The sequence below is a fragment of the Lithobates pipiens genome, unplaced genomic scaffold, assembly GCF_037356315.1.
Source record: "Lithobates pipiens isolate NorthernLeopardFrog02 unplaced genomic scaffold, aLitPip1_a1.2 Scaffold_24, whole genome shotgun sequence".
In the NCBI taxonomy this organism is placed as follows: Eukaryota; Metazoa; Chordata; class Amphibia; order Anura; family Ranidae; genus Lithobates; species Lithobates pipiens.
The window spans coordinates 13,547,310-13,575,266 of record NW_027507786.1 but is presented as its reverse complement, the minus strand read 5'-3'; the positions used below and the strand labels follow the sequence as shown (position 1 = coordinate 13,575,266).

Sequence of the window (27,957 nt, the reverse complement as noted above, 5' to 3'; positions counted from 1 at the left end):
TTCCAGTGACAACTGTCTACAGTAAGCTTTCTTTCCAATTTTGAGCAATCTCCTCTTATTTTTTTAAAGGACAGAAGGTGAAGAAAAATCTCTCAAATGATACACAAAACGCACACAAAATTACAAGGATTGCAACTATCCCCACCCTACCTAAAAAAAATAAAAAATAAAAAATAAAAAAAATATATATATATATATATATATATATATATATATATATATATATATATATATATATATATATTTTTTTTTTTTTAAGTTTGGGACTTGGATATAGTTCAGGCTTGCATTCTCCACTCCTGCCTGCCTATTATTGATGAGTTAAGGTTTGGCCCAAACCACAGGAAGCTGTCACATAATAGCAGGCTGCTGTTCCAATCAACTGTGGCCTTGAAATGTCCCGTCCTTCACGTGCTGGTGACCTCATTGACCTAATATGGCCATATTTGGACAATGTCAGTCTGAACCTTAGCTCCTTCTTACTGGTTATATTGGTCATGTGCTGGTGACATGGTAACATGGCCAAATAGCTGTGTGCTCTACTTCTCTCACCCTTCCCGACTTTAACATAACATCTACCTTTTTGCACAATTGATGAAAATTTCACCCACAAATATTCTAATTGACTGTATCTCTTCTAAGATGTCCCTTCACTGTTCTGATAAATCTTTCTGAAGTTCTAATAGAAGCTACAAAAGGTTCTCCTTCAAAATAAGCCTCTCTCACCCATCCTGAAACATGCATGTCTTCTTTTTTGCACAATTGGGCAAAAATTCATCCACAAATTTACAGTACCTCTTCTTGGGATGTTCCTTCACTATTCTGCTCAACGTTTCTGAAGTCCTAATAGAAGCTACAAAAGGTCCTCATTCGAAATAAGCTGTGTGCTCTGCCTCTCTCACCCTTCCCGAATGTAAAATGCATGTCTTCTTTTTGCAGAATTGGACAAAAATGCACCCACAACTATTCTAATTTATGGTACCTCTTCTGGGAAGTTGCTTTACTATTCTGTTCAACATTTCTGAAGTCCTAATAGAAGCTACAAAAGGTCCTCCTTCGAAATTAGCTGTGTGCTCTGCCTCTCTCACCCTTCCCGACTGTAACATGCATGACTTCCTTTTGCACAATTGGACAAAAATTGCCCACAAATAATTACCTCTTCTGGGATGTTTCTTCACTAATCTGCTCAACATTTCTGAAGTCCTAATAGAAGCTACAAAAGGACCTGCTTCGAAATAAGCCGTGTGCTCTGCCTCTCTCACCTCTCCCAACTTTAACATGCATGTCTTCTTTTTGCACAATTGGACAAAAATTCACACAAAAATATTGTAATTGACAGTACCTCTCCTAGGATGTCCCTTCACTGTTCTATTACATTTTTTTGAAGTCCTAATAGAAGTTACAAAAGGTCCTCCTTCGAAATAAGCCGTGTGCTCTGCCTCTCTCACCTCTCCCAACTTTAACATGCATGTTTTCTTTTTTGCACAATTGGACAAAAATTCACCCACAAATATTGTAATTGACAGTACCTCTTCTAGGATGTCCCTTCACTGTTCTGCCAAATTTTTATGAAGTCCTAATAGAAGCTACAAAAGGTCCTCCTTCGAAATTAGCTGTGTGCTCTGCCTCTCTCCCCCTTCCTGACTGTAACATGCATGTCTTCTTTTTGCACAATTGGACAAAAATTGCCCACAAATAATTATCTCTTCTGGGATGTTTCTTCACTAATCTGCTCAACATTTCTGCAGTCCTAATAGAAGCTACAAAAGGACCTGCTTCGAAATAATCTGTGTGCTCTGCCTCTCTTATCCCACCCGACTATAACATGCATGTCTACTTTTTGCACAATTGGACAAATATTCTAATTTATGGTACCTCTTCTGGGATGTTTCTTCACTATTCTGCTCAACATTTCTGAAGTCCTAATAGAAGCTACAAAAGGTCCTCATTCGAAATAAGCTGTGTACTCTGCCTCTCTCACCCTTCCCGAATGTAAAATGCATGTCTTCTTTTTGCACAATTGGACAAAAATGCACCCACAACTATTCTAATTTATGGTACCTCTTCTGGGAAGTTGCTTTACTATATTGTTCAACATTTCTGAAGTCCTAATAGAAGCTACAAAAGGTCCTCCTTAGAAATAAGCTGTGTGCTCTGCCTCTCTCACCTCTCCCAACTTTAACATGCATGTCTTCTTTTTGCACAATTGGACAAAAATTCACCCACAAATATTGTAATTGACAGTACCTCTTCTAGGATGTCCCTTCACTGTTCTGCCAAATTTTTATGAAGTCCTAATAGAAGCTACAAAAGGTCCTCCTTCGAAATTAGCTGTGTGCTCTGCCTCTCTCACCCTTCCCGACTGTAACATGCATGTCTTCTTTTTGCACAATTGTCCAAATTGGACAAAAATTCCCACAAAAATATTCTAATTTATGGTACCTCTTCTGGGATGTTCACTATTCTGTTGAATATTTCTCAAGTCCTAAAAGAAGCTACCAAACGTCCTCCTTCCAAATAAGCTGTCTGCTCCTCTGCCTTCCTGCTTCAAATTAGGGATGTGCAGAATTTGAAAATTTTGCAATCGCCACAATTTTATCAAAATTACACTCAGATTTGACCACATGGACTGCCTATGTTAATTCTCTTAAGTTTTAAGAACCAAGTCACCATGAACTGGCAGCTGAATATAACAATTGCACAACTAACTCATCACCTTGCATCTTTACAAACAGCCCCCCCCCCCCCCCAAATGTGATTACATGGCGCTTTCATGAATGAAATGTAGACACAAGACAAGGAATGTAAGGAAAGCGTAAAAATAAAAAAAATAAAAATAAATATATATATAGATGTATATAAAAAGTTCTCGAACGAAGTCTGCTTACCAACACAGGACTCCCCAGATATGGAGTAGGTCCCGTTGTCATGGAAACCGCTTCTGCACTCACAGTGGTACCACCCCGGGAGGTTAGCACAGCGGGAATGGTTGTGACACTCTATGATGCCCTCAGCACATTCATCAATATCTGCCTCAGAGAAAAACACAAGCCAGGCAGAAATTAATTTCCTTTGACACTGAAAAGAACAAAGCATTTGTCTATCATCCGTCATTGTAGGACTTGATCCTAGCGAACACACAAGGTGATTTTGCTTTTAATTTTTTTTTTTTTCCCCCAGTTAAACACTGAATTTTTTTTAAGAGTCTAGTAAACTGCTAGAACTGAGCTGGAGGGCAATTCATTACCATTAATTACTGGGAGGTCGATCAATGGTCTCTCTTTCCCACTCGTTGTTTTTTTTTTTTTTTTTTGTTTTGTGCCGTGAGGAATGTAAGTTATTGAGTGTTCGTTGGGGAACTTTCCACCACTTGTACGCACATATCCGTAGCAGATTAAATAAAAGCCGTGACCTCTTGCTATATATCGCTCAGACTCGGAGGTTGTGACATTAGTAACAACGGTAAGGGATGAAGTTCAAGGCTTAAAGGAGATCTAAACACAATCGCTAAAAGGCTTTAACATGTTAATCGTGTCTTCAGTCTGCAGTTTTCAATTAAAGCAACCACCAGTAGTTCATGTGAGAAGGGTGACAATGGTGGACCATGCCTGCAAGATGTGTGTTGGCACTACAGCTTGTAGCAACCACCAGTAGTTCATGTGAGAAGGGTGACAATGGTGGACCATGCCTGCAAGATGTGTGTTGGCACTACAGCTTGTAGCAACCACCAGTAGTTCATGTGAGAAGGGTGACAATGGTGGACCATGCCTGCAAGATGTGTGTTGGCACTACAGCTTGTAGCAACCACCAGTAGTTCATGTGATGGGTGGACAATGGTGGACCATGCCTGCAAGATGTGTGTTGGCACTACAGCTTGTAGCAACCACCTTTTTGCTAAAAAAAAAAAAAAAAAAAAAAAAAATCCCTTGTGATCCTACCATAAAGGTTCTGTTCAGATGACAACTGTCTCTCAATTGTCCTCCCGTGTTGTCACCCTCCTCACGTGAACCACTGGGGGAGACTACAAGGAATTAATGAAAATGGTGCTGGTATGCTACAACTAGATATGTACACTGCCACAAAATGTGTTCATTTTTCTTTTCATTCGTTTTTGTACTTTTTCCGTTTTTCTTTTTTTGGTCATCCGTCATGATCTCAATTTGTAAATTTGAAAAACCGAAAATAAGAAAGGAAATCCAAAAATATGAAAGAATAACTAATAACTAACTATTATCCGCTTCCCGGCAGAATGGCACGTACAGGCAGATTAACGTACCGGTACGTTGCCCTTTGAGAGGCGTCTCGCGCGCCCTGGGAGCTCTGTGACCGCGGGGTCCCGCGGACCCGGTGTCCGCAGGGATACCCGCGATCGTCTCTCGCGGTGAGGAAGAACGGGGAGATGCTATTGTAAGCAAGCATCTCCCCGTTCTCCCTAATGACACTGATCACAGCTCCCTGTAATCGGGAGCGCTGATCAGTGATGTGTCACACACAGACCCTCCCCTCCCCCCCACAGTTAGAATCACTCCCTAGGACACACTTAAACGCTACAGCGCCACCTAGTGGTTAACCCCCTTCACTGCCAGTGACATTTTTACAGTAATCAATGCAATTTTTTTAGCGTTGATCGCTGTATTAATGCCAGCGGTCCCAAAAAGTGTCCGATGTGTCCGCCAAAATGTCGCAGTCCCGATAAAAATTTCGGATCGCCACCATTACTAGTAAAAAAAATGTATATCAATAAAAATGCCATAAAACTATCCCCTATTTTGTAGACTCCATATGTTTTGTGCAAACCAATCAATAAACGCACTCCTTCATGTCCGCCATAATGTCGCGGTCACGATAAAAATTGCTGATCGCCACCATTACTAGTAAAAAAAAAAAAATATATATATCAATAAAAATGCCATAAAACTATCCCCTATTTTGTAGACTCCATAACTTTTGTGCAAACCAATCAATAAACGCTTATTGCGATTTTTTTTTTTTTTTTTTTTTTTTACCAAAAATATGTAGAAGAATATTTATCGGCCTAAACTGAGAACAAACATATTTTTTAAAATATTTTTTGGGGATATTTATTATAGCAAAAAGTAAAAAATAATGCTTTTTTTTTTCATAATTGTCGCAATTTTTTTTGTTTATAGCGCAAAAAAAAACTGCAGAGGTGATCAAATACCTTCAAAAGAAAGCTCTACTTGTGGCAAAAAAAGGACGTAACTTTTGTTTGGGAGCCACAGGGCATAACCGCGGAATTGTCAGTTAAAGCGACGCAGTGCCGAAATGCAAAAAGTGCTCTGGTCAGGAAGGGGGTAAAATCTTCCGGGGGTTGAAGCGGTTAAATTATAGGTATTGGATGTAGATTATAGAGTATAATCTGAGTGGCTCTATAATACACCTCATCCTGCTTAGCAAAATTATAGATATGGAGGAATGGGTTTATAACGGTGCTACTGACAAATGGTTCATAACAAGTTCAATAAAAATATAATTTTTTTTTTTTATTAGTACAAAAGGGTAAGGAGAAAGGTAAACCAAGGGGTATTGAAATGATTAAACTCAATAGTAGAGCATATAAATGACGCATGTATTGGGTTGCTGGTAACCCACAAAGGAAAAGAAAAGGTGATTGCAGATGGAGGTTAAATCCCAACATGTTTCGCCAGTGATGGCTTCCTCAGGGGGTAGTGTGGGACCACCACAATGATTCAGCGCTAACATAGAAAGCAAAAAGAATATGTATGTATGTGTGTGTGTATATATATATATATATATATATATATATATATATATATATATATATATATATATATATATATATATATATATATATATATATATATATATATATATATATATATATATATATATATATAGTAAAAGTAATAATGACACAAAAACAGACTTTGTCATGTCCTTAGGGAGATGCGCAGCACATACCTCCAATCAATCCAGAGCCAGGAGCAACCCCCTAACTTTCCATCTCCTGGCTCTGGATTGATCGAGGTATGTGCGGCGCATCTCCCTGAGGACATGACAAAGTCTGTTTTTGTGTCATTTATGTATTTTCACGGGTTTTCTTTTCATTTGAATATCCCTGAATTAACAAATTTTGTCAAAAATATTTAAGATAATTCAAAACAAATTGCACATATCTAGCTGCAACATAATCGTACAAGTGAATGTGCTACGAGGGGGTGCAGGATTATACTAAAAAGTCAATAGGTCCAAAGATATATATCCGTGGCAGCTGCTCAATGAGACCGAATCGATCTCTGCGCTATGTAAAGGAAACAGCAGAGGGCGCCAACTAAGTGCAGTATATAAGAAAATACTTTATTAAAAAAATCAAAGTGGCAACTCACAAGATGCATAAGGATAAGAGCATTTAATCCACCCAGTGGGGTTTGCTGTTCAGCGTGTCTTCAGGAGCGAGGAGCTGTCAGAAACAAAATCAGAAATCCTGAAGCCACCCCTGGAGCGCATGGCCTGCATTGGATCGGAAGTGACATCACACCTGGGAGGGCCACAACGTGGGGCGCGCTGCTAACTTCCTGAATCCTGAAGACGTTCAAGGTTCAACAACACGTCGTACTGGGTTGATTACATGCTCCTATCCTATTGCATCTTGTGAGTTGCCATTAAGATTTTTTAATGAAGTCTTTTCCTATATACAGCACTTAGCTGGGGCCCTCTGTTGTTTCCTTAATATTTGGTGGTGGTGGCTATAAGCTGATGTACCAACACACATTTTGCAGGCATGTTCCACCATTGCAGACAAGTGAACCGCAGGCATGTTCCACCATTGCAGACAAGGGAACCGCAGGCATGTTCCACCATTGTAGACAAGGGAACCGCAGGCATGGTCCACCATTGTAGACAAGGGAACCGCAGGCATGGTCCACCATTGTAGACAAGGGAACCGCAGGCAGGGTCCACCATTGTAGACAAGGGAACCGCAGGCATGGTCCACCATTGTAGACAAGGGAACCGCAGGCATGGTCCACCATTGTAGACAAGGGAACCGCAGGCATGGTCCACCATTGTAGACAAGGGAACCGCAGGCATGGTCCACCATTGTAGACAAGGGAACCGCAGGCATGGTCCACCATTGTAGACAAGGGAACCGCAGGCATGGTCCACCATTGTCACCTTGTCACATGAACAAGGTTCCTTGTAGTCTCCACCAGTGGTTCATGTGAGAAGGGTGACAATTGAGAGACAGTTGTCATCTGAACAGAACCTTTATGGTAGGATCACAAGGGATTTTTTTTTTTTTTTTTTTGCAAAAGATGGTTGCTACAAGCTGTAGTGCCAACACACATCTTGCAGGTATGGTCCACCATTGTCCACCCATCACACGAACTACTCGTGGTTGCTACAAGCTATAGTGCCAATGCACATCTTGCAGGCATGGTCCACCATTGTCCACCCATCACACCAATTACTGGTGGTTGCTACAAGCTATAGTGCCAACACACATCTTGCAGGCATGGTCCACCATTGTCCACCCATCACATGAACTACTGGTGGTTGCTACAAGCTATAGTGCCAACACACATCTTGCAGGTATGGTCCACCATTGTCCACCCATCACATGAACTACTGGTGGTTGCTACAAGCTATAGTGCCAACACACATCTTGCAGGTATGGTCCACCATTGTCCACCCATCACATGAACTACCAATGGTGACTACAAGTTGACCTGCCAACGCACATTTTCCCAGCATGGTCAATAGAAGCAAGTCCAGAAAAATGATAGGCAGCTGACACTGGACCAATGCATGTGGATGGACAGATGGATGGACGTGACGTCACCCGCAGCCACCGCTGTCTGTTTACATACATGCTGTTATACTGAGCACTGGGTTACATGTGCCTTGCTTATGTGGCATTTGAGTGTAGATCCTTGATCGATTCATCCCACCATAAGGCGATCCTTAGGAAATCCATGTTGATTTACCATTTTGACACCCCGTGGGGGAAGGTGTGACAGACCCTCTATAATTAAAGGGTCCACTTAGTGAGGTGAGCTGCCATCTTTACCATCGGTGGAGGTTTGAGGTTCCCCACAAAGTCACCTGCATGCAATATTCATTTTCCATCACTGAAGACGCTACGGATTGTTTTTAATTGATTTATGGACATTTTTTATATATTATTATATTTCTTTATTGGCGCTGCACTGTTCTTTTATATGTTTTTCTGCTTAGGGATTTGAATTTTGACCCTTGGTGTTCAGCAGCTGTTTCTTAAATGGGTTTATATTATTGTGCTGATTTGTCTTCTATACATCAATGCACGTGGACAAACAGTGGATGAAAGAGAGTGGAGGGGAACAGCACTGAGATGGGGGGGGGGGGGGGGGAATATGAAAAAAGACACTTGAGTATGATACACAATGTTTTATCAAATTAAATGTGTGCATGCCAACAGTCCCGTATTTGCTGGGACAGTCCCACATCTTGACTGATGCTGTGTTCCCGGCCATGTCCTGAGATCGCAGCATCTGACCTCATTTGAATGACACCGTATGTGTGATAACTCAACGCCCTTGTACACATGGTCGGACATTCCGACAGCAAAATCCGTCCGATTTTTTACGACGGATTTTGTCCGAATCTTGTGTTGCATACACACGGTCGGACAACGTTTTCGGAAAACCCGATCGTTCAGAACGTGATGACGTTATTTAGTCGCGACGGGACTACGTTCAGGCTAGTAGCCAATAGCTTTGGTCTCGTAATTTGATCTGAGCATGTGTGGCACTTTGTCCGATCGGAATTCTCTAAAACGTTTGGACAAAGTCCAATCGGATCATGTTGTCGGAAAATTTTTATATCCAGCTCTCAAACTTTGTAGGTCGGACATTCCTGACGGAAAAAGTCAGATGAAGCCCACACATGGTCGGATTATCCGACAACACGGTCCGATCGGACATTTTCCGTCGGAATGTCCGACCGCGTGTACAGGGGCAAAAAGGCATTAATGGTGTGCATCAGGGAGCACGTATTTAGTGGTGGGGTCTAGGCAGGACCAACCCATAAAGTGGAATTGATGGCCGTCAATCATATATGTCAGGGATATGCAATTAGCGGACCTGCAGCTGTTGCAAAACTACAAGTCCCATCATACCTCTGGGTGTCATGTTTTGTGGCTGTCGAAGTCTTGCAATGCCTCATGGAACTTTGTAGTTCTGCAACAGCTGGAGGGTCCGCTAATTGCATATCCCTGATATATGTAGAAGCCAAGTCTGGACGGGACCATTCTGTCAAGTGGGTGTGACTTGGGTGCTCACATCCGAAAAGTGGACAGACAATGCACGGATTATGGGTGGGTGGGGTTAAACCATGTAGTGTTAAAGTGGTTGTAAACCCTTACAACACACTTTGACCTACAGGTAAGCCTAGATTAAGGCTTACCTGTAGGTCCAAGAAATATCTCCTAAACCTATACGGTTTAGGAGATATTTGCCCAAAGACAGGCACTGCTGTCTACGGCGCATGAGCGCCGTAGACAGCAGTGCCTGTCTTCGTCCCTGAGCGCGGCATCGTCAAGGACGAAGATGCCGCGCGTGTCGGCTCCCGTGCGCATGCGCGGGAGTGACGTCACCGCGGCTTCGCCAAATGACAGCGGCGGAGCTGCGAGACCCCACCGAGAAGATGGATGCGCCGGACTACAGGGGACAGCGGTGACTTCGCTGGCTCCTGTGTCAGGTAAGTGACACATAATGGACTACTCTGCGATGCGATGCATAGTACTCCATTATGCTTTGCCTTTGCAGGGAATGAAAGAGGAAGTAAACCCATTAGGGTTTACTTCCTCTTTAAGTGTCCCAAGAGCTAAGACCATGATATTGGTACGAATGCCAATCGTCATCCAGTTAGGGTTTAGATCGACTTTAACGCACATGTCTACTTTTTTTTTTTCACAACTGAACAAAAATTCACCCACAAATATTCTCATGAACACTTCCATTTTCTGGGATGTTCCTTCACTGCTCTGGTCACGTTTTCTGAAGTCTTAATATGTTGTAGATGCTTCAAAAGATAAGTCCTTCATTAACTATAATGCCGCGTACACACGACCGGACTTTTCGACCTCAAAGGTCCGACGGAACGATTCCGGCAGACCATTCGATCGTGTGTGGGCTGCAGCGGACTTCTGATTTGCAAAATTCCGACAGACTTTAGAAATGGAACATGTTTCAAATTTTCCCGCCGGAACTCCGCCGGACCCAGTTCCTACCGAGAAATCCACTCGTGTGTATGCTAGTCCGACGGACAAAAACCGACACGAGGGCAGCTATTGGCTACTGGCTATCAACTTCCTTATTCTAGTCCGGTCGTATGTGCAGCGTTAATTAAATCTACCAAAATTGGCCTCCCTGTGGAATGCTTAGGTTCAATTTGTTGAAATTTTTATTTCCAAGAAAATGTCACCTACGCAGTCCATATGGTGATTTTTCCCATGTGGACTTCTTAGGTTAAATTTGTTCAAATTTTTAATTCCAAGATGATACTTTCACCTAAGCAGTTCACGTTGTGAAATTTCAAGCTTAAAGCGGAGGTCCACCCTAAAGTGGACCTCCGCTCATCGGAACCCTCTCCCCCCTCCGGCGCCACAATTGGCACCTTTCAGGGGAGAGGGGGGTGCAGATACCTGTACAGTACAGATATTCTGCACCCACTTCCGGGATAGCTCTCTGCGGAAAGGGGCGTATATTTCCGCAAGTGCCCGCCCCTTTCCGCAAGTGCCCCGCTGCCTGCTGGGAAACACACAGATCCCAGAGGCAGCGGGGACCGTCCTTATTGCGCAGCGCGATTCGCGCATTCGCAGTAGGGAACCGGGAAATGAAGCCGAAAGGCTCCATTTCCTGATTCCCATACCCAAGATGGCGGCGGCAGCACCCGACATACGATCTACAGATCGGCTTCGGGTGCCGACATCGCGGGCGCGCTGGACGGGTAAGTGTCACTATTTTAAAAGTCAGCAGCTGCAGTATTTGTAGCTGCTGGCTTTTAAAAAAAAAAAAAAACGCGCACTCCCGGCGGACTCCCGCTTTAATTCCAGCATATTTAATGTCTTTGCTGATAAACAGAGTTACTATTAACGTTTGAGTTCCTCTATACATCAGCAGCTAATGCCAAGAAAACAAGGGGCTGTTTTTGGCACAAAAATTGTTACAGAATAGTTGAGGAGCCTCTGTCGCCTCGAGGAGCCATTTAACCACTTTCAGCCCCGGACCATTTTGCTGGCCAAAGACCAGACCACTTTTTGCGATTGGGCACTGCGTCGCTTTAACTGACAATTGCGTGGTCGTGCGACATGGCTCCTAAACAAAATTTATGTCCTTTTTTTTATTTTTATTTTTTCCCACAAATAGAGCTTTCTTTTGGTGGTATTTGATCACCTCTGCAGTTTTTTTATTTTTTGCGCTATAAACAAAAATAGAGCAACAATTTTGAAAAAAATGCATAATTTTTGTACTTTTTGTTATAATAAATATCCCCCAAAAATATATAAAAAAAAAAAAACACATTTTTGTCCCTCAGTTTAGGCCGATACGTATTCTGCTACATATTTTTGGTAAAAAAAAAATCACAATAAGCGATTATTGATTGGTTTGCGCAAAAGTTATAGTGTTTACAAAATAGAAGATAGTCTTATGGCATTTTTATTAATATTTTTTTTTTACTAGTAATGTCGGCGATCAGGGATTTTTATTGTGACTGCGACATTGTGGCGGACACATCGGACATTTTTGACACATTTCTGGGACCATTGTCATTTATACAGCAATCAGTGCTATACAAATGCATTGATTCCTGTGTAAATGACACTGGCAGTGAAGGGGGTTAACCAGGGGGTGGCAGTGTAGGGGTTAAGTGTTCCTAGGGCCGTGTTACTAACTGTGGGGGGCTGGGCTTTGTGTTAGTGAACACTGATCTCTGCTCCAATTACATGGGGCAGAGATCAGCATCACTTGTTGCTAGGCAGAACGGGGAGATGCTGTTTACAACGGCATCTCCCCGTTCAGCCGCCCCGTGAGACGATGGAGTCCGCGGGACCTGCGACCGGACTCACGGGGGGTCCCGACCGGCACATGAGCGTGCCGCCAGCGGCACACACGTGATGGCAGGGCGGCATATAGAAATGGACGTACCTGTACGCCAATATCCCTGCCCGTGCCATTCTGCCGACGTACATGGGCGTGCGCCAGTCGGGAAGTGGTTAAAGTGTGCTGCACTGCTGACAAAACATCAAAATGCTTTAGGTTGCTTTCACACCTGTTACCTTAATGCCCTGTACACACGGTCGGACATTCCGACGACAAAATCCATCGTATTTTTTGCTACAGATTTTGGCCCAAACTTGTCTTGCATACACCCGGTCGGACAAAGTTGTCGGAAACTAAGTGACGTAAACCGTGTGCGACGGGACTATCAAGAGGGCAGTAGCCAATAGCTTTCGTCTCGTAATTTTATTCTGAGCACGCTTGGCACTTTGTCCGTCGGAATTGCCTACGCACGATCGGAATTTTAAACGATTGGATTTTGTTGCCGGAAAATTTAAGATCCTGCTCTCAAACTTTTGTGCGTCGGAAATTCCGACGGAAAAAGTCAGATGGAGCTCACGCAAGATCGGATTTTCCGACAACACAATCTGACCGCACATTTTTCATCGGGAAGTCTGACCGTATGTACAGGGCATTAAAAAAAAAAAAAAGCAAGGAAAGCAGAAGGAAAATGCTTCCCTTAAAATTCTATGTACAGGGAGGGAGAAAAAAAAAGTATTTGATCCCCTGCTGATTTTGCACATTTGCCCATTGACAAAGAAATGATCAGTCTTAATGGTCGGTTTATTATAACAGTGAGAGACAGAATAACAAAAATATCCAGAAAAGCGCATTTAAAAAAAAAGTTATGAATTGATTTGCATTTTAATGAGAAAAAAAATTTTATTTGTTCCCCTATCAATCAGCAAGATTTCTAGCTCCCAGATGTAACAAGAGAGTGCTCCTAATCTCAGCTTGTTATCTGTATAAAAGACACCTGTCCACAAAAGCAATCAATAAGATTGCAATCTCTCCACCATGGGCAAGACCAAAGAGCTGTTCAAAGGTGTCGGGGACAAGATGGTAGACCTACACAAGGCTGGAATGGGTTACAAGACCATCGCCGCCAAGCAGCTTGGTGAGAGGGTGACAACAGCTGGTGCGATTATTCGCAATTGGACGAAACACAAAATAACTGCCATTCTGCCTTCATTCAAGATCTCACCTTGTGGAGTTTCAATGACCATGAGAACGGTGAGGAATCCGCCCAAAACTACACAGGAGAATCTGGTCAATGATTTCAAGGCAGCTGGGACCATAGTCACCAAGAAAACAAATTGGTAACACACCACGCCGTGACTCGTAGAAGAACTGGGGGAAAGTGTTGTGGTCAGATGAGACCGAAATCGAGCTCTTTGGCATCAACTCAACTCACCATGTTTGGAGGAGGAGGAATGCTACCTATGACCCCAAGAACACCATCCCCCACCGTCACACATGGAGGTGGAAACATTATGCTTTGGGGGTGTTTTTCTGCTAAGGGGACAGGACAACTTCACCGCATCAAAGGGACGATGGACAGGGCCATGTACCATCAAATCTTGTGTGAGAACCTCCTTCCCTCAGCTAGGGCATTGAAAATGGGTCGTGGATGGGTCTTTTAGCATGACAATGACCGAAAACACATGATCAAGGCAACAAAGGAGTGGCTCAAGAAGAAGCACATTAAGGTCCTGGAGTGGCCTAGCCAGTCTCCAGACCTCAATCCCATAGAAAATATGTGGAGGGAACTGAAGGTTGGAGTTACCAAACGTCAGCCTGGAAACCTTAATGACTTGGAGAGGATCTGCAAAGAGGACAAAACCCCTCCTGAGATGTGTGCAGAGCTGGTGTGTGACTACAGGAAACGTCTGACCTCTGTGATCGCCAACAAGGGTTTTGCCACCAAGTACTAAGTCATCAAATATTATTATTTCACCCATCAAAATGCAAATCAATTTGTAACTTTTTTGAAATGCGTTTTTCTGGATATTTTTTGTTATTCTGTCTCTCACTGTTAACAATTCTATAGACGGATCATTTCTTTGTCAGTGGGCGAACGTACAAAATCAGCAGGGGGGATCACATATGTTTTTCCCTTACTGTATGTCTTCACACTGGTCCTTTGTGGTGTAAAAAAAAATAAAAAAATAAAAAGAAATCCCGCTTGCTGCATTTTTGGTGCTTGTTTGGTTGGTTAACAAAACCCCCCCAAAAATGCACCAAAAACGCACTTTCCATTGGACACATGATGCGTATTTTTGGTGCGGTATTTAAGTCACATGACGTGGTAAAAAAGCATATGCGTTTTTGTGGTGGATCAGTGTGAAGGTAGCCTTAATTTTTCATTTCCACGTTGAATGCTTAGGCCCAAATTTTCTTGGTTAAAAAAAAAAAAAACAATTTTAAAAGAGAAACTTTACTAAAATTTAAAAATGTAAGTTATTGAAACATTGTAGAACTTATTTCTAAACTGTTCTCAAATACAATTCGGTCTAATAATATTTATCATCCATCGTCCTCATCATCAATCCTAATCATCAGTCATTAGACATCATTCAGCAATCCTCATCCATCATCAATAACCGTCATCTATGTAAACCCAAATCCCATCAATTTTAACACGTTTAACGCCAATTTAAAAGCCATTTCCAATCACTTAACATTTGTAGCTTTATTTAAATGTTCCCTGGTGATCCTGCCATAATACCAATCCCTCAGTGTCTGCCACCCCTCTCTGCCAATCCCCACACTGGCTTCTGATCGCCCAGCGAATTAAATTCGACATACTAACAACATACATCAGCTTCATCACCAATCTTGTCTCCAAATATCACCCAAATTGTCCTCTCCGTTCCTTCCCAAACTTCCTGCTCTCTCACTCCCTTGTCGTCACCTCCTCCCATTCTCATCTCCAGGACTTCTCCAGAGCCCCAACCTCTGAAACTCCCTACCCCATTCTATTCAGCTATCTCCTACTCTGGCCGCCTTTAGGCGATCCCTGGAAACTCCTCTCTTCACGGAAGCCTATCACTCCTCCAGCTAATCTTTTATCACTTCCTTCAGCTCATCCCCCAAAGTTACAACCAGGGCCGGGACAAGGGGTGGGCAGGAGGGGGTGGCTGGCCTGGGCTCTGTGGCAATATGTGAGGTGTGGGGGAGAGGGGGATTTGTTTTGGGAGGGGAAAATTCGGACGGTGGCTGAGATTAATTGTCCTAGGAGGGGAAATTAGGGGTGTGCAGGGCCCTCTTTAATGCAGGGAAAACAGGGAAGCTGCCCTGGGCCCTAACGTTGTTGTGGGGCCCATCGCAGCTGCCCCCTGAGCCAGCGCTGCCCGCAAATATTTTTCCACGTGTAGCGGGTGCAGCCGATCCCCCGCTTGCTCTTCGAGCCCGTTAACTGAAGTGGCTATGCTGTGACGGGAGATAGGCACAGGTGTGGGCTGCATGTGCCACAAGTCGTGCTTCTCCCTCGGTTAGAACTGGAGCTACTGTGACAGGAAGTGAGACAGAGCAGCTCTGTGTTCTCCCGCTCCCTTCTTTCGGTCAGCAGTGCGGAGATCAAATGCACAGACCGGGCTCTGTGTGGATTCTTCTCTCCCTTCTCTTGTCAGCAGGAAAGAGATTAAAGTGGCTGTAAACCCTTACAAACCACTTTGACCTACATGTAAGCCTAGATTAAGGCTTACCTGTAGGTCCAAGAAATATCTCCTAAACCTATACGGTTTAGGAGATATTTGCCTGAAGACAGGCACCGCTGTCTACGGCGCATGCGCCGTAGACAGCGACGCGCAGGCGCACTGAGCGCGGCATTTCCAACAATGGATCTGCCGCGCGTGTCGGCTCCCGTGCACATGCGCGGGAGTGACGTCATCGCGGCTCCGCCGAATGACAGCGGCGGAGCTGCGAGATGCCACCAGCAAGATGGATGCGGCGGACTACAGGGGACAGCGGCGACTTCGCTGGCTCCTGTGTCAGGTAAGTGACACATAATGGGCTACTATGTGATGCATAGTAGTCCATTATTCTTTGCCTTTGCAGGGAATGAAAGAGGAAGTAAACTCATCAGGGTTTACTTCCTCTTTAATAGCGGGGGCAGGACCAGACCAGAGAAACTTGCAGAAGAGGACACAGTAGTACCGCAGTAAGGACAAAGTAACCTCTCTAGCAACCAAATAGTGAATGGCATTAATGTGCAGTAACCTCTCTAGCAACCAATCAGTAAATGGTATTAATGTGCAGTAACCTCTAGCAACCAAATAGTGAATGGTATTAACGTGCAGTAACCTCTCTAGCAAACAATTACTGAATGGTAATGATGTGCAGTAACCTCTAGCAGCCAATGGGTGAGCAGTAATGAGGTGCAGTAACCTCTAGCGACCAATCAGTGAGTGCCAATGATGTGCAGTGATCTATATCAACCAATCAGTGAGTGGTAGAGATGTGCAGTAACTTCTAACAACCAATCAGGGAGTGTGGACCAGTTCTTTATGTGTACATTATTAATGTTTTTTTTAGATAAAGCTGGCCATACAGTTTGCATCTCGGCCAGTTCAGCAGGAACTGGCCAAGATTTGAACCATGTATGGGCATGCTGAATGTACCATCTATCAGCTTGGGTACAACCAGCCTGTCAGATTTTACATGTGATTATTGCTAACCGCTAGCAATAATCATGTATTCTGCCAGTGGGGACGGCTTCCCCTGCTGGGAGAACACAATGGTTTCATAAGAGGGAATCCCCTGTCAACACTGTGTTCGGGGGGGGGGGGGGGGGGGAAATCTAGATATTTTCTTTCCAGTGTCTGGGGGTGTGTGTGTGTGGGGGTTGCCCAAGAAAATATTTGCGCAGGGTCCAATCAATATTAAAGATGGGGATGTGTGCTAGAAATGGGGATTTGTGTTGGGGGGGGGGGGGAGGAGATTTGTGTTGGGGGGGGGGGGATTTGTGGGGTTTTTGATAGAAGAGGTGATATTCTAGAAATGGGGAGGGAATTTGTCCTAGGAGGGGGGGATTCGGTGTGGGGGGAGGGAATTTGTGCTGAGGGGGATTTGAAGGGTAGAGTATTTGTGCTAGGAGTGTTTTTTTTTATTTTTTTTTATATTTTTTTTTCGGAGGGGGGGTTGAGAGAGAGAGGATTTGAGTTTGGAGTGGGGATGGAGGGCAAAGATTTGTGCTGGCAGGGGGGATTTCAGCAGGGGGGGGGATGTTTACTGGGAGGAGGGGGAATTTATGGTGGCATAGATACAACAAGGTGTTGGAAAAGTTCCTCAGATTTTGCTCCATAGTGACCTGATAACACCACACAGGTGCTGCAGATTTGTCGGCTGCACATCCATGATGCCAATCTCTCCCGTTCCACCACATCCCAAAGGTCCTCTATTGGATGAGATGTGGTGAGTGTGGAGGCCATTGGAGGACAGGGACCTCATTGTCCAGTGGTGAGATGATTGGAGCTTTGTGACATGGTGCATTATCCTGCTGGAAGGAGCCATCAGAAGATGGGGACACTGATGGACATGGTCAGCAACAATACTCGGGTAGGTCGTGGTGTTTAAACCATGCTGAATTGGTACTAAGGGGCCCAAAGTGTGCCAAGAAAATATCCCCCTCACCATTACACCACCACCACCAGTCTGACCCGGTGATACAGGGCAGGATGGATCCATGCACCAAATTCTGACCCCACCATCTGAATGTCGCAGCTGAAATTCAGACTCATCAGACCAATTGTTGTTCCAATTTTGGTGACCCTGTGCCAATTGTAGCCTCAGTTTCCTGTTCCTGGCTGACAGGAGTGGCACCCGCTGTGGTCTTCTGCTTCAAGGTTGGATGTGTTGTGTGTTCAGAGATGGTATTCTGCATACCTTGGATGTAACGAGTGATTATTTGCGATTCTGTTGCCTTTCTATTATCTGGAACCAGTCTGCCCATTCTCCTCCGACATCAACAAGGCATTTTCCTCCACACAACTGCCGCTCACTGGCTATTTTCTCTTTTTCCCACCATTCTCTGTAATCCCAGAGAGATGGTTGTGTGTGAAAATCCCAGAAATGCTCAGACCGGCCCGTCTGCCACCAACCACCACCCTGCCACGTTCAAAGTCACTTAAAGTGGAAGTAGCATTTTCAGCCAAGGAAGCGGACAACTTTAACTCTGTTTAATCTACAGCTGCCATGATGCAGCACATGTGATCAGTTATGACACCGGCCATTGGATGGTTTTGTCAGTTTGGTTGAGAGCACAACCAATGGGAGTGTTACATTTTTGGCACGTGCCGGAAATTAAACTGCTTTCTGGCCCTTTAAATCCCCTTCGTTCCCCATTCTGATGCTCGGTTTGAACTGCAGAAAGTCGCGTTCACCTAAATGCATTGAGTTGCTGCCATGTGATTGGCTGATCAGCAATTTGTCTTACCAAGCAATTGAAAAGGTTTACCTAATAAAGTGGCCGGTGAGTGTATATCTACTCTTATACTGACTGAGCGTTATCGAAGCACCAGATGTACCCAATAAAGTACCTATTGTGTATTTGAATGGAAAACTGTGTGGGAGGGGCCCTCATTGTATGTGGTGCGCTATACACGAAGGAGCCCTTGTATGACCATCTGTACATAGTCACATTGTGCATGAATCCACAGGATGCTCTGCAACACGCAGCTCCCTAAATAACCAATTTACCTGGATTACAGATTACCACAACAATAGCCGAGCTCGGTCGTTTCGGCAGCGGCTCTTTGTGTGTATAATACAGAAATAATAGTGCCCCCCCCCCCTGTAGCGTCCGGCGCGTTGTACAGCGAATTGCATTGTGCTGCGGAGCAAAAGCCAAACTCTGAGACTCTTCTCTGCGGCTCCAACTGCGAGACCTTCACGGTGACAAGGACAGGCTAACGGATGGCGGCAACGACGCCGAATGTGTCCCTGGCGTTTTACTGCGTCCCAGCCAAGAGATTGCCATTGGACACGTGAATTATTATGACATGCGTGTGCCAGCTGTGTGTTGCTCTCCATAGAATTGCAATGTACAGTACATAAGAAAAAAAAAAGCAATTTTGTAATTTTTTTTTTTCTTCTCTTCAAAGAGATATTATTGGGATGTTGCAATTTCCAGAGTTGAGCCGGAGTGAAAGTGGTTGTAAACTGAGTGCCCATCAGTGGCGGCCCATCACCCTATCCATGCCACCTAATCTACATGTGGCATGCCAGAAACCTGGATTCAAAGGTTTCTTTTTTTTTTTGTTTTGTTTGTTTTTTAAGCATGTGATTAGAGCCTGAGGCTCTACTAGGCTTCAAAAAAAAAAAAAAAGTGGGGGGGATGGCACAGAGCACTGCCCCCCTGAGCCCACCCAGTTGTCTGAGAATAGCGAATAAATATTCCCTACTGTCAAACTGATTCTCCTCCCGGCCAATCAGGAAGCGGGTCCTGAGACCCCATTTCCTGATTGGCTGAAAGGAGAAGTGATCCTATTGGCCTAGGACAGTGATGGCGAAACTTGGCACCCCAGATGTTTTGAAACGACATTTCCTATGATGCTCTGGCACTCTGCGGTGTAATGGAGCATCATGGGAAATGTAGTTCCAGAACGTGGGTTGCCAAGGTTCGCCATCACTGGCCTAGGAGGTGGAGACACAGGGGAAGCTCAACCGACCCACCAGCCGTCACTGCCTCCAGGGATGGCTCACCCACAGCGGCTCTACCACATCCAGCACCCATCCCCCATCCCCCCCCCCCCGGGCTCGGACAAGGGAGGGTGGAGGAGGGGAGATTGGACTGTCATCCTGGGCAGGACATCTGCCCCCTAAGCCTTCTCATCCATCCATCTCCTGCGGGGGGTCGTCGCTGGTGTTTCCAGCCTTCATGTCCATCTCCCATGGAGTGTCCTGCTGCAAGGGGGGCTGCATTAGTTTTCCTCCCCCCTCCGAATTGAGTTCCAGCTGCCACCGATGTCCATAACTTAAAACTTGGGGCAACACCATGGCTGCGGATAAGGTGGTACCACTGGTTCTCCTGTATGGGGCCTGGGCAAGCTGGGGGGGGGGGGGGAGGAGCAGGCAGCAGGGTGAATCAAATGTGGGCAGGCAGGGTGATTGGTGCCGTGGGGGGGGGGCAATTACTTGAACTGATACCCTGTATGGCTCTCCTTGCAGCAGCTGAAAGCTGGCTTCTTTTCCTCTCCCTCCCCGCCAGCTTTCAGCTGCTGCAGAGAGCCATACAGGGGATCGGTTCCAGTAATTGCCCCCCCTGCAGCACCGATTGCACTCCCTGCGCACTATACGATGGAAGATGCATGAAGAGTAGGAAAAAAAAAACATAATTCGTAACTCGAAAACAAGAGGCGTTGATGACCTATGACCTATTGAACGAAGTCTCTTTCTGTGGACAATCTTTGATCGATATCATGAACAGAATCCTCAGACCAACGGGGGAGGCCGAGGATATCCTGTGCCTGGCCAGTGAGCAATCTGATTATCATTCCCTCTTGAAAGACCATAGCCCAGCGCCGCCAAAGCCGCTCTTTTTATTTACGAGATCTCCCACCCGCCATCGCCCCGCCGCCCCCTAATCTGGAAGTAACCTTGTCTGATTACAGCTGGCATTTGACTGACATATCCCTTACAACTCCAGCTGAGAGCTGCTGGGGATTACATTTTATAAATTTGCAAATTAATTTTAGCATTGACTTCGAGGTAATTAAAATCCATTTTAGTCGTGCTGCTCGTGAAATAAGTCTGATTAGGGGACTTCTTTTTTTTTTTTTTTCTCCAAGCCACCAGCAGACGGAGCCGGCTAGAAGGAAATCTTCCTCTTGCGTCTTTGGTTACATAGTTAGTAAGGTTGAATAAAGACACCAGTCCATCCAGTTCAACCTGAGTGTCTACAATTGTCCCCATCCCTGTACATTGCACACTCACATTGGTCCCTACCCTCAAGGAGCCCACAAGCCAAGGTCCCCATTCGTATACTGGGGCCAATTTTGGACAGAAGCCAATTAACCTACCTGCATGTCTTTGGATTGTGGGAGGAAACCGGAGAACCTGGAGAAAACCCATGCAGGCACAGGGAGAACATGCAAACTCCAGGCAGGTAGAGTCGTGGTTGGGATCCGAACCAGCGACCCTTCTTACTACTAAGCAAGAGTGCTAACCACTCCACCACTGTGCCGCCTAATTACCACCTGGACTTTGCAGATGGAAATATCACTGGATTTTGGAACGAACCAAACTCATCTCTATTTCTATACACTAGATTAGGTTCTTGATCTGTATTTATTAGTGTAGCACTGACCCCCGAAGGAGCTGCTGGTTTTTATTGGGCTTACCATTACCTCACCTTCTCGCCTCTCCGTCTCAGGGGGTCCCGTTGGAAAGTAACCCAAAAGAATGTTAGCTCCAACACTTATGCCGCGTACACACGACCGGACTTTTCGACATCAAAGGCCCGATGGAACGATTCCGGCGGACCATTCGATCGTGTGTGGGCTGCAGCGGACTTTTGATTTGCAAAAATCCGACAGACTTTAGAAATGGAACATGTTTAAATTTTTACGCCGGAACTCCGCCGGACCCAGTTCCTACCGAGAAATCCGCTCGTGTGTATGCTGGTCCGACGGACAAAAACCGACGCGAGGTCAGCTATTGGCTACTGGCTATGAACTTCCTTATTCTAGTCCGGTCATACAGTAGGTGCCGCCGATATTGTGTTTCCAGCGCGACAGTATCGCGCTGGTTCCTGGCGACAGGCTCCTCTAACCAGCGCAATCCTGGAGGATGCTGGGGGCGGGGTCACCATGTGACATCAACCGGTAACCCCGCCCCTTGTCCCTATATAAGTCGCCGCGCACCACGTCCCTGGCATTGCGGCCGGAGAGAGCGTTGAGTCAACATCTCCAGAAGAAGAAGAACGGAAGGCGGCGGCGGCGGCGGCGGCGGCGACGGCGACAGAAGACTGGGCCACCGCTAGTAAAAGAGCTGGAAGAAGTCGTGGCCCGGCAAGAAGAACCGAAGAGGGGGACAAGACCCCCGAAGTCGGAAGAAGAGGGTGGCGACGAAGAAGAAAGCCGGGCTCCTCCGCTAGCAAAAGAGCTAGCAGAAGATAGCGGAGGAGTCCGGCGAGAAGACCCCCGAAGACGAAAGACCCCCGGAGCTGTGCAATAAATTATTTTAACCCTTGTGTGTTGTGTTTTTTTTTTTTTTTACATTTTTTTTTTTCAGGTGAATGGGTAGGGGTACATTGTACCCCATACTCATTCACATAGGGTGGGGGGCCGGGATCCAGGGGGCCCCTTATTAAAGGGGGCTCCCGGATTCGGATAAGCCCCCCGCCCGCAGACCCCGACAACCAACAGCCAAGGTTGTCGGGAAGAGGCCCTTGTCCTCATCAACATGAAGACAAGAAGAGGCCCCCCCACCCCAAGGCACCCCCCATGTTGAGGGCACGCGGCCTGGTAGGGCTCAGGAGGGGGGGGGGCGCTCGCTCGCCCCTCCTTTCCTGACCGGCCGGGCTGTGTGCTCGGATAAGGGTCTGGTATGGATTTTGGGGGGGACCCCACGCCATTTTTTTCGGCGAAGGGGATTCCCCTTAAAATCCCTACCGGACCTAAGGGCCTGGTATGCCTCCCAAGGGGGAACCCACGCCGTTTTTTTTTTTTTTTTTTTTTACATTTGCTGTGGAGTTCTCCCTTAGGATTCATACCAAACACAGTGCCTGGTATTGGCGGGAATCCAATTCGGATCCTCGCACCAGTGTGAACCCGGCCAGCGATGCTTATCGGGAAAGGAAAATAAACATTTTTCCTTTCCTGATGCGAGCCAGCTCGGCGCTGGCTCCCGCGACGGAGCTCGTAGGGTGTCAATCTCGCCGCTAGAAGCGGCGAGATTGACACAATATCGCGGTCACCTACTGTACGTCATCACGTTCGAATCCGTCGGACTTTGGTGTGATTGTGTGTGGCCAAGTCGTTCATTCGGAAAGTCCGTCAGAACTCCGCCAAAAGTCCGTCAGACCTAGTCCCTCAAAGTCCGGTCGTGTGTGCGCGGCATTAGTCCTTTTTTCAAGATTTACTTGGAATAAACACAATGTCCTTCAATAGAGGGTCAAAGGGGAGTTCAGGTTCCTGGTAATTGCGGATTAGAGGTATTGTTCTGATCCAGAGGACAAACTCCTCCCAAAGACTGGATCCAGCAATCACCGGATAGGCCTCTCTCGCTGACCTAGCAGCCGGTGAGATGCTCAAACAAAGTCTCTGCCACAGACTTGTCAATTGAAATGAAACTTCTTGAGAAATGAAAGAACTGCCACACAGTACCAGTCTCCTTTCAGCCGACCCGGCGATACTGTGTGGTTGTTGACCCGGGTTGCGTTCCTCCAACTGGGTTTCCAGGCTCCTCCAGAGATACCAGCCTTGTTGCTCGGTCCTCTGCTGGAAAAGTCCTCCCCTGGATCCTCCAGTCGCTTGGCTTCTCCCCGCAGGCAAGACGGCACAGGACCACCCCTGGATCAGTAGACCCCCTAGACTTTTGGGCCTACTCTCTCAGTTGTAGAACCAGCCGGCCCCCGAGGCACAGGAACATGCAGCACACATCCCAGGCCAGGAGGGCCATGAGGTCGGGATAGCGAACCCCCGGAAAAGACACCCCTCAAAATGGCGTCAGAACCTTAAATACCCCCCACCCAGAATGCACAGTGAGTGAACCACTTCCACCGGGCTATTTTCCACGCAAAAGGTGGTATTCAATGCATCCAGCCTGTTGCATTTCTACACTTACCGGCGGTGACAGCGACACCAACAATGTGGCACTATTTCTTCCACGGCCAAGTGGAAATTAGTGCAACCCAGCTGAACTGGTACAGAAACCAGAACTTTTGGAATAATTAGCCTGAGCCAAACTGCAGCTCAGACAACTTAAATTTGAGAAAAAACAATAGCGTCTGGTCATTAGGAGCGGGGCGCTACATTAGCATTTACAGCATCATTTTGAAGTCTTTTTAACCACTTGCTTACACTGGCAGGAGGGCACTGGGCAGGAGTGCCCTCCTGCCTAGTGAGCGAGTTTGTGGTGGAAGAACTTGACTGGCCTGAACAGAGTCCTGACCTCAACCTGACTCCTTGAGATGAATTAGGGTGCAGACTGCGAGCCAGGCCTTCTCGTCCAACATCAGTGCCTGACCTTGCAAATGCGCTTCTGGAAGAATGGTCAAACATTCCCATAGACACACTCCTAAACCTTGTGGACGGCCTTCCCAGAAGAGTTGAAGCTGTTATAGCTGCAAAGGGCGGAGCCAACTCAATATTGAACCCTACGGACTAAGACTGGGATGCCATTAAAGTTCATGTGTGTGTAAAGGCAGGCGTCCCAATACTTTTGGTAATATAGGGTAGCTTAGTTATAGGGGTAATGTACGCTGCTGCTTGTTACCCGCAAACCAAAAGTGTAGATGGTTCTCAACTCCTCCCAGGCTAGGCCGTCCCCCGACACATTTCATCCCACCCACCGGGCCTAGTCATCATAGGGGTAATGTGCATTGCTGCTTGTTACCACACACCAGAAGTGTAAATGGGCCCCTCTGCTTTTTGTTTCTAATTTTCATCTGGTGATCTTGTAGTAGCGTGTCAATGGAGGAGAAGCATCGTCACCTTAGGACAGACAAGGAGCGTTTTGAGACCAATGATGCGCTGAACACGCCTTGGTTTGGTTTAACCCCTTAAGCCCCGGACCATTTTGCTGGCCAAAGACCAGACCACTTTTTGCGATTCGGCACTGCGTCGCTTTAACTGACAATTGCGCGGTCGTGCGACGTGGCTCCCAAACAAAATTGACGTCCTTTTTTTCCCACAAATAGAGCTTTCTTTTGGTGGTATTTGATCACCTCTGCGGTTTTTCTTTTTTGCGCTATAAACAAAAATAGAGCAAAAATTTAGAAAAAAAACACATTATTTTTAACTTTTTGTTATAATAAATATTCCCCAAAAATATATTTAAAAAAAAAAATTCCCTCAGTTTAGGCCGATACGTATTCTTCTACATATTTTTTGTAAAAAAATAAATAAAAATCAATAAGCGAATATTGATTGGTTTGCGCAAAACTTATAGCGTTTACAAAATAGGGGATAGCTTTTATGGCCTTTTTATTAATATTTTTTTTTTTACTAGTAATGGCGGCGATCAGAGATTTTTATTGTGACTGCGACATTGTGGCGGACACATCGGACATTTTTGACACATTTTTAGGACCATTGTCATTTATACAGCAATCAGTGCTATACAAATGCACTGATTCCTGTGTAAATGACACTGGCAGTGAAGGGGTTAACCAGGGAGTGACAGTGTAGGGGTTAAGTGTTCCTAGGGGCGTGTTACTAACTGTGGGGGGGGGGTTGGGCTTTCATTTAGTGAACACTGATCTCTGCTCCAATCACATGGAGCGGAGATCAGCGTCACTTGTTGCTAGGCAGAGCGGGGAGATGCTGTTTACAACGGCATTTCTCTATTCAGCCGCCCCGTGAGACGATCGCGGGTATGCCTGCGACGATCAAGTCTGCGGGACCTGCGACCGGACTCACAGGGGTCCCGACCGGCACGCGAGCAATGGCAGGGCGGCATTTAACAATGGACGTACCTGTACGCCAATATGCCTGCCCGTGCTATTCTGCCAACGTACATCAGCGTGCACCGGTTGAGAACCGGTTAAGCAGTGTTTGGCAAAAATAGGTAAAGTTTCCATGCTGAATCCAAACCCCATTGAAGTCGATGGAAGCTGAATGCTAAAAATTTGTTCTGGACATCTTTTAGGCCAGGGGTCTCCAAAATTTTTAAAGAAAGCTACATTTTATCATCCTTCAGACATTAGGGGGGCTGGACTGTGCTTAGTGGGACTAAACAATGCCAATCTTTGGCATTAAGGGGAGAAATAGTTGGTGTCAGTAGGAGGAATAGTTCCCCATTCTTGGTGTCAGTGGAAGAAATGGTGCCACATTGTTGGTGTCAGTGTAAGAAATAATGCCCCATTGTTGGTGTCAGTGGAAGAAATAGTGCCCTATTGTTGGTGTCGGTGGAAGAAATAGTGCCCCATTGTTGGTGTCGGTGGAAGAAATAGTGCCCCATTGTTGGTGTCGGTAGAAGAAATAATGCCCCATTGTTGGTGTCGGTAGAAGAAATAATGCCCCATTGTTGGTGTCGGTGGAAGAAATAGTGCCCCATTGTTGGTGTCGGTGGAAGAAATAGTGCCCCATTGTTGGTGTCGGTGGAAGAAATAGTGCCCCATTGTTGGTGTCGGTGGAAGAAATAGTACCCCATTGTTGGTGTCGGTGGAAGAAATAGTGCCCCATTGTTGGTGTCGGTGGAAGAAATAGTGCCCCATTGTTGGTGTCGGTGGAAGAAATAGGGCCCCATTGTTGGTGTCGGTGGAAGAAATAGTGCCACATTGTTGGTGTCAGTGGCAGGAACTATGCCTTAAGGGCTGGATAATGGCAAGCAAAGGGCCACAGTTTGGAGACCACTGTTCTAGGCTAATAGACAAGGGATTTTCAAATATATGGCACAGAAAAAAAGTGTGTTTAAATTGCCGGCAAAATAACAGTTCCCCATCGCTTCTTCCGGTTTGTAAACAAAGTTGACGGGGATTCCATTGAGCTATACTGTGCCTTTTATCCTAGATGTTAATGGTGGTCACCCACATAAATAAACCGATAAGACTGAACAAAAAAAAAGAAAAATGCCACGAGGTTCCCCAATAATTCATACCAGACCCATCAGGTCTAGTATGAATTTTAGGCAGGACCTCGCACAAAAAAATAAAACCGTGTAAAGGTCACCCCCAAAAGTCCATAAAAGAACATTATCTTACTATTCAAAAAGGTAGGGCAGGAATATAGGGGCGGGGGGGCATGTCCCCCCTCAACATGGGGGGGTGGTACCTTAGCAAGGGGGGGGGGGGAACTCCCTGGCAAAGCATCTTGTCCCCAAGCTAGATGACCTCTTCTCTACAGCTTTGGCCCCGTGGTTGTGGGGTTCTGGAAATAGAAGGCTTATCTGGAAGCCCCTTTAAAAAAAAGGGGGACCCCTGGATACCACCCCACCCCTCCCTACAGGCAGGGGGGGGGCATGTAGTCCCCCTCAACATGGGGGAGTACCTTAGCAAGGGGGGAACTCCCTGGCAAAGTGTCTTGTCCCCAAGCTAGAGGACCTCTTCTCTACAGCTTTGGCCCCGTGGTTGTGGGGTTCTGGAGATAGAAGGCTTATCTGGAAGCCCCTTTAAAAAAAAAGGGGGACCCCTGGATACCACCCCCACCCCTCCCTACAGGCAGGGGGGGCATGTAGTCCCCCCCTCAACATGGGGGAGTACCTTAGCAAGGGGGGGGGGAACTCCCTGGAAAAGTATCTTGTCCCCAAGCTAGTGGACCTCTTCTCTACAGCTTTGGCCCTGGGGTTGTGGAATTAGAAGGCTTATCTGGAAGCCCCTTTAAAAAAAAAAAGGGGGGGGGGACCCCTGGATACCACCCCCCCCTCCCTACATGGTACCTCTACCTATTTACAATAAAATAAAAAGTATCTAGAAGTAAAGACACCGGATCCCCAAAATGTGTCCCTCGTAAACCCATGACAACTGCTGCCCTCTGACTTGCCGGAATAAAGAAAGACCATTAGGCCCAGTATATTTAAAAAACCAAAAGGAAGCAGAAAGGAGAAGTTTGTTGTTAAGTTGTACATATTGTTGAAGTTTTCTGGCTAACTAATTTTTTGTAAATTGGACAAAAACCCACCAGGGAGAAACAAAATAATGCGGAAAAAGTGAAGCCATTTAATTTCTTATAAATACCGGTACAATCCGTCCTCTCTTCACTCCTGTAAGTGC

General features: G+C 45.8%; 1 protein-coding gene across 1 annotated transcript in view; it reads right to left on the bottom strand.

Annotated features, from left to right (window-relative positions):
• Positions 1–2,666: 2,666 nt before the first annotated feature.
• The window catches only part of NELL1 (neural EGFL like 1), a 1,213,537-nt gene continuing 1,188,246 nt past the window's right edge, over positions 2,667–27,957 (bottom strand). The window contains exons 16-17 of the mRNA XM_077453437.1: positions 2,889–3,029; positions 2,667–2,683 (exon numbers count right to left, since the gene is read on the bottom strand). Of these exons, the coding sequence (XP_077309563.1) occupies positions 2,667–2,683; positions 2,889–3,029 (158 nt within the window). The remainder of the gene's footprint in view (positions 2,684–2,888; positions 3,030–27,957) is intronic.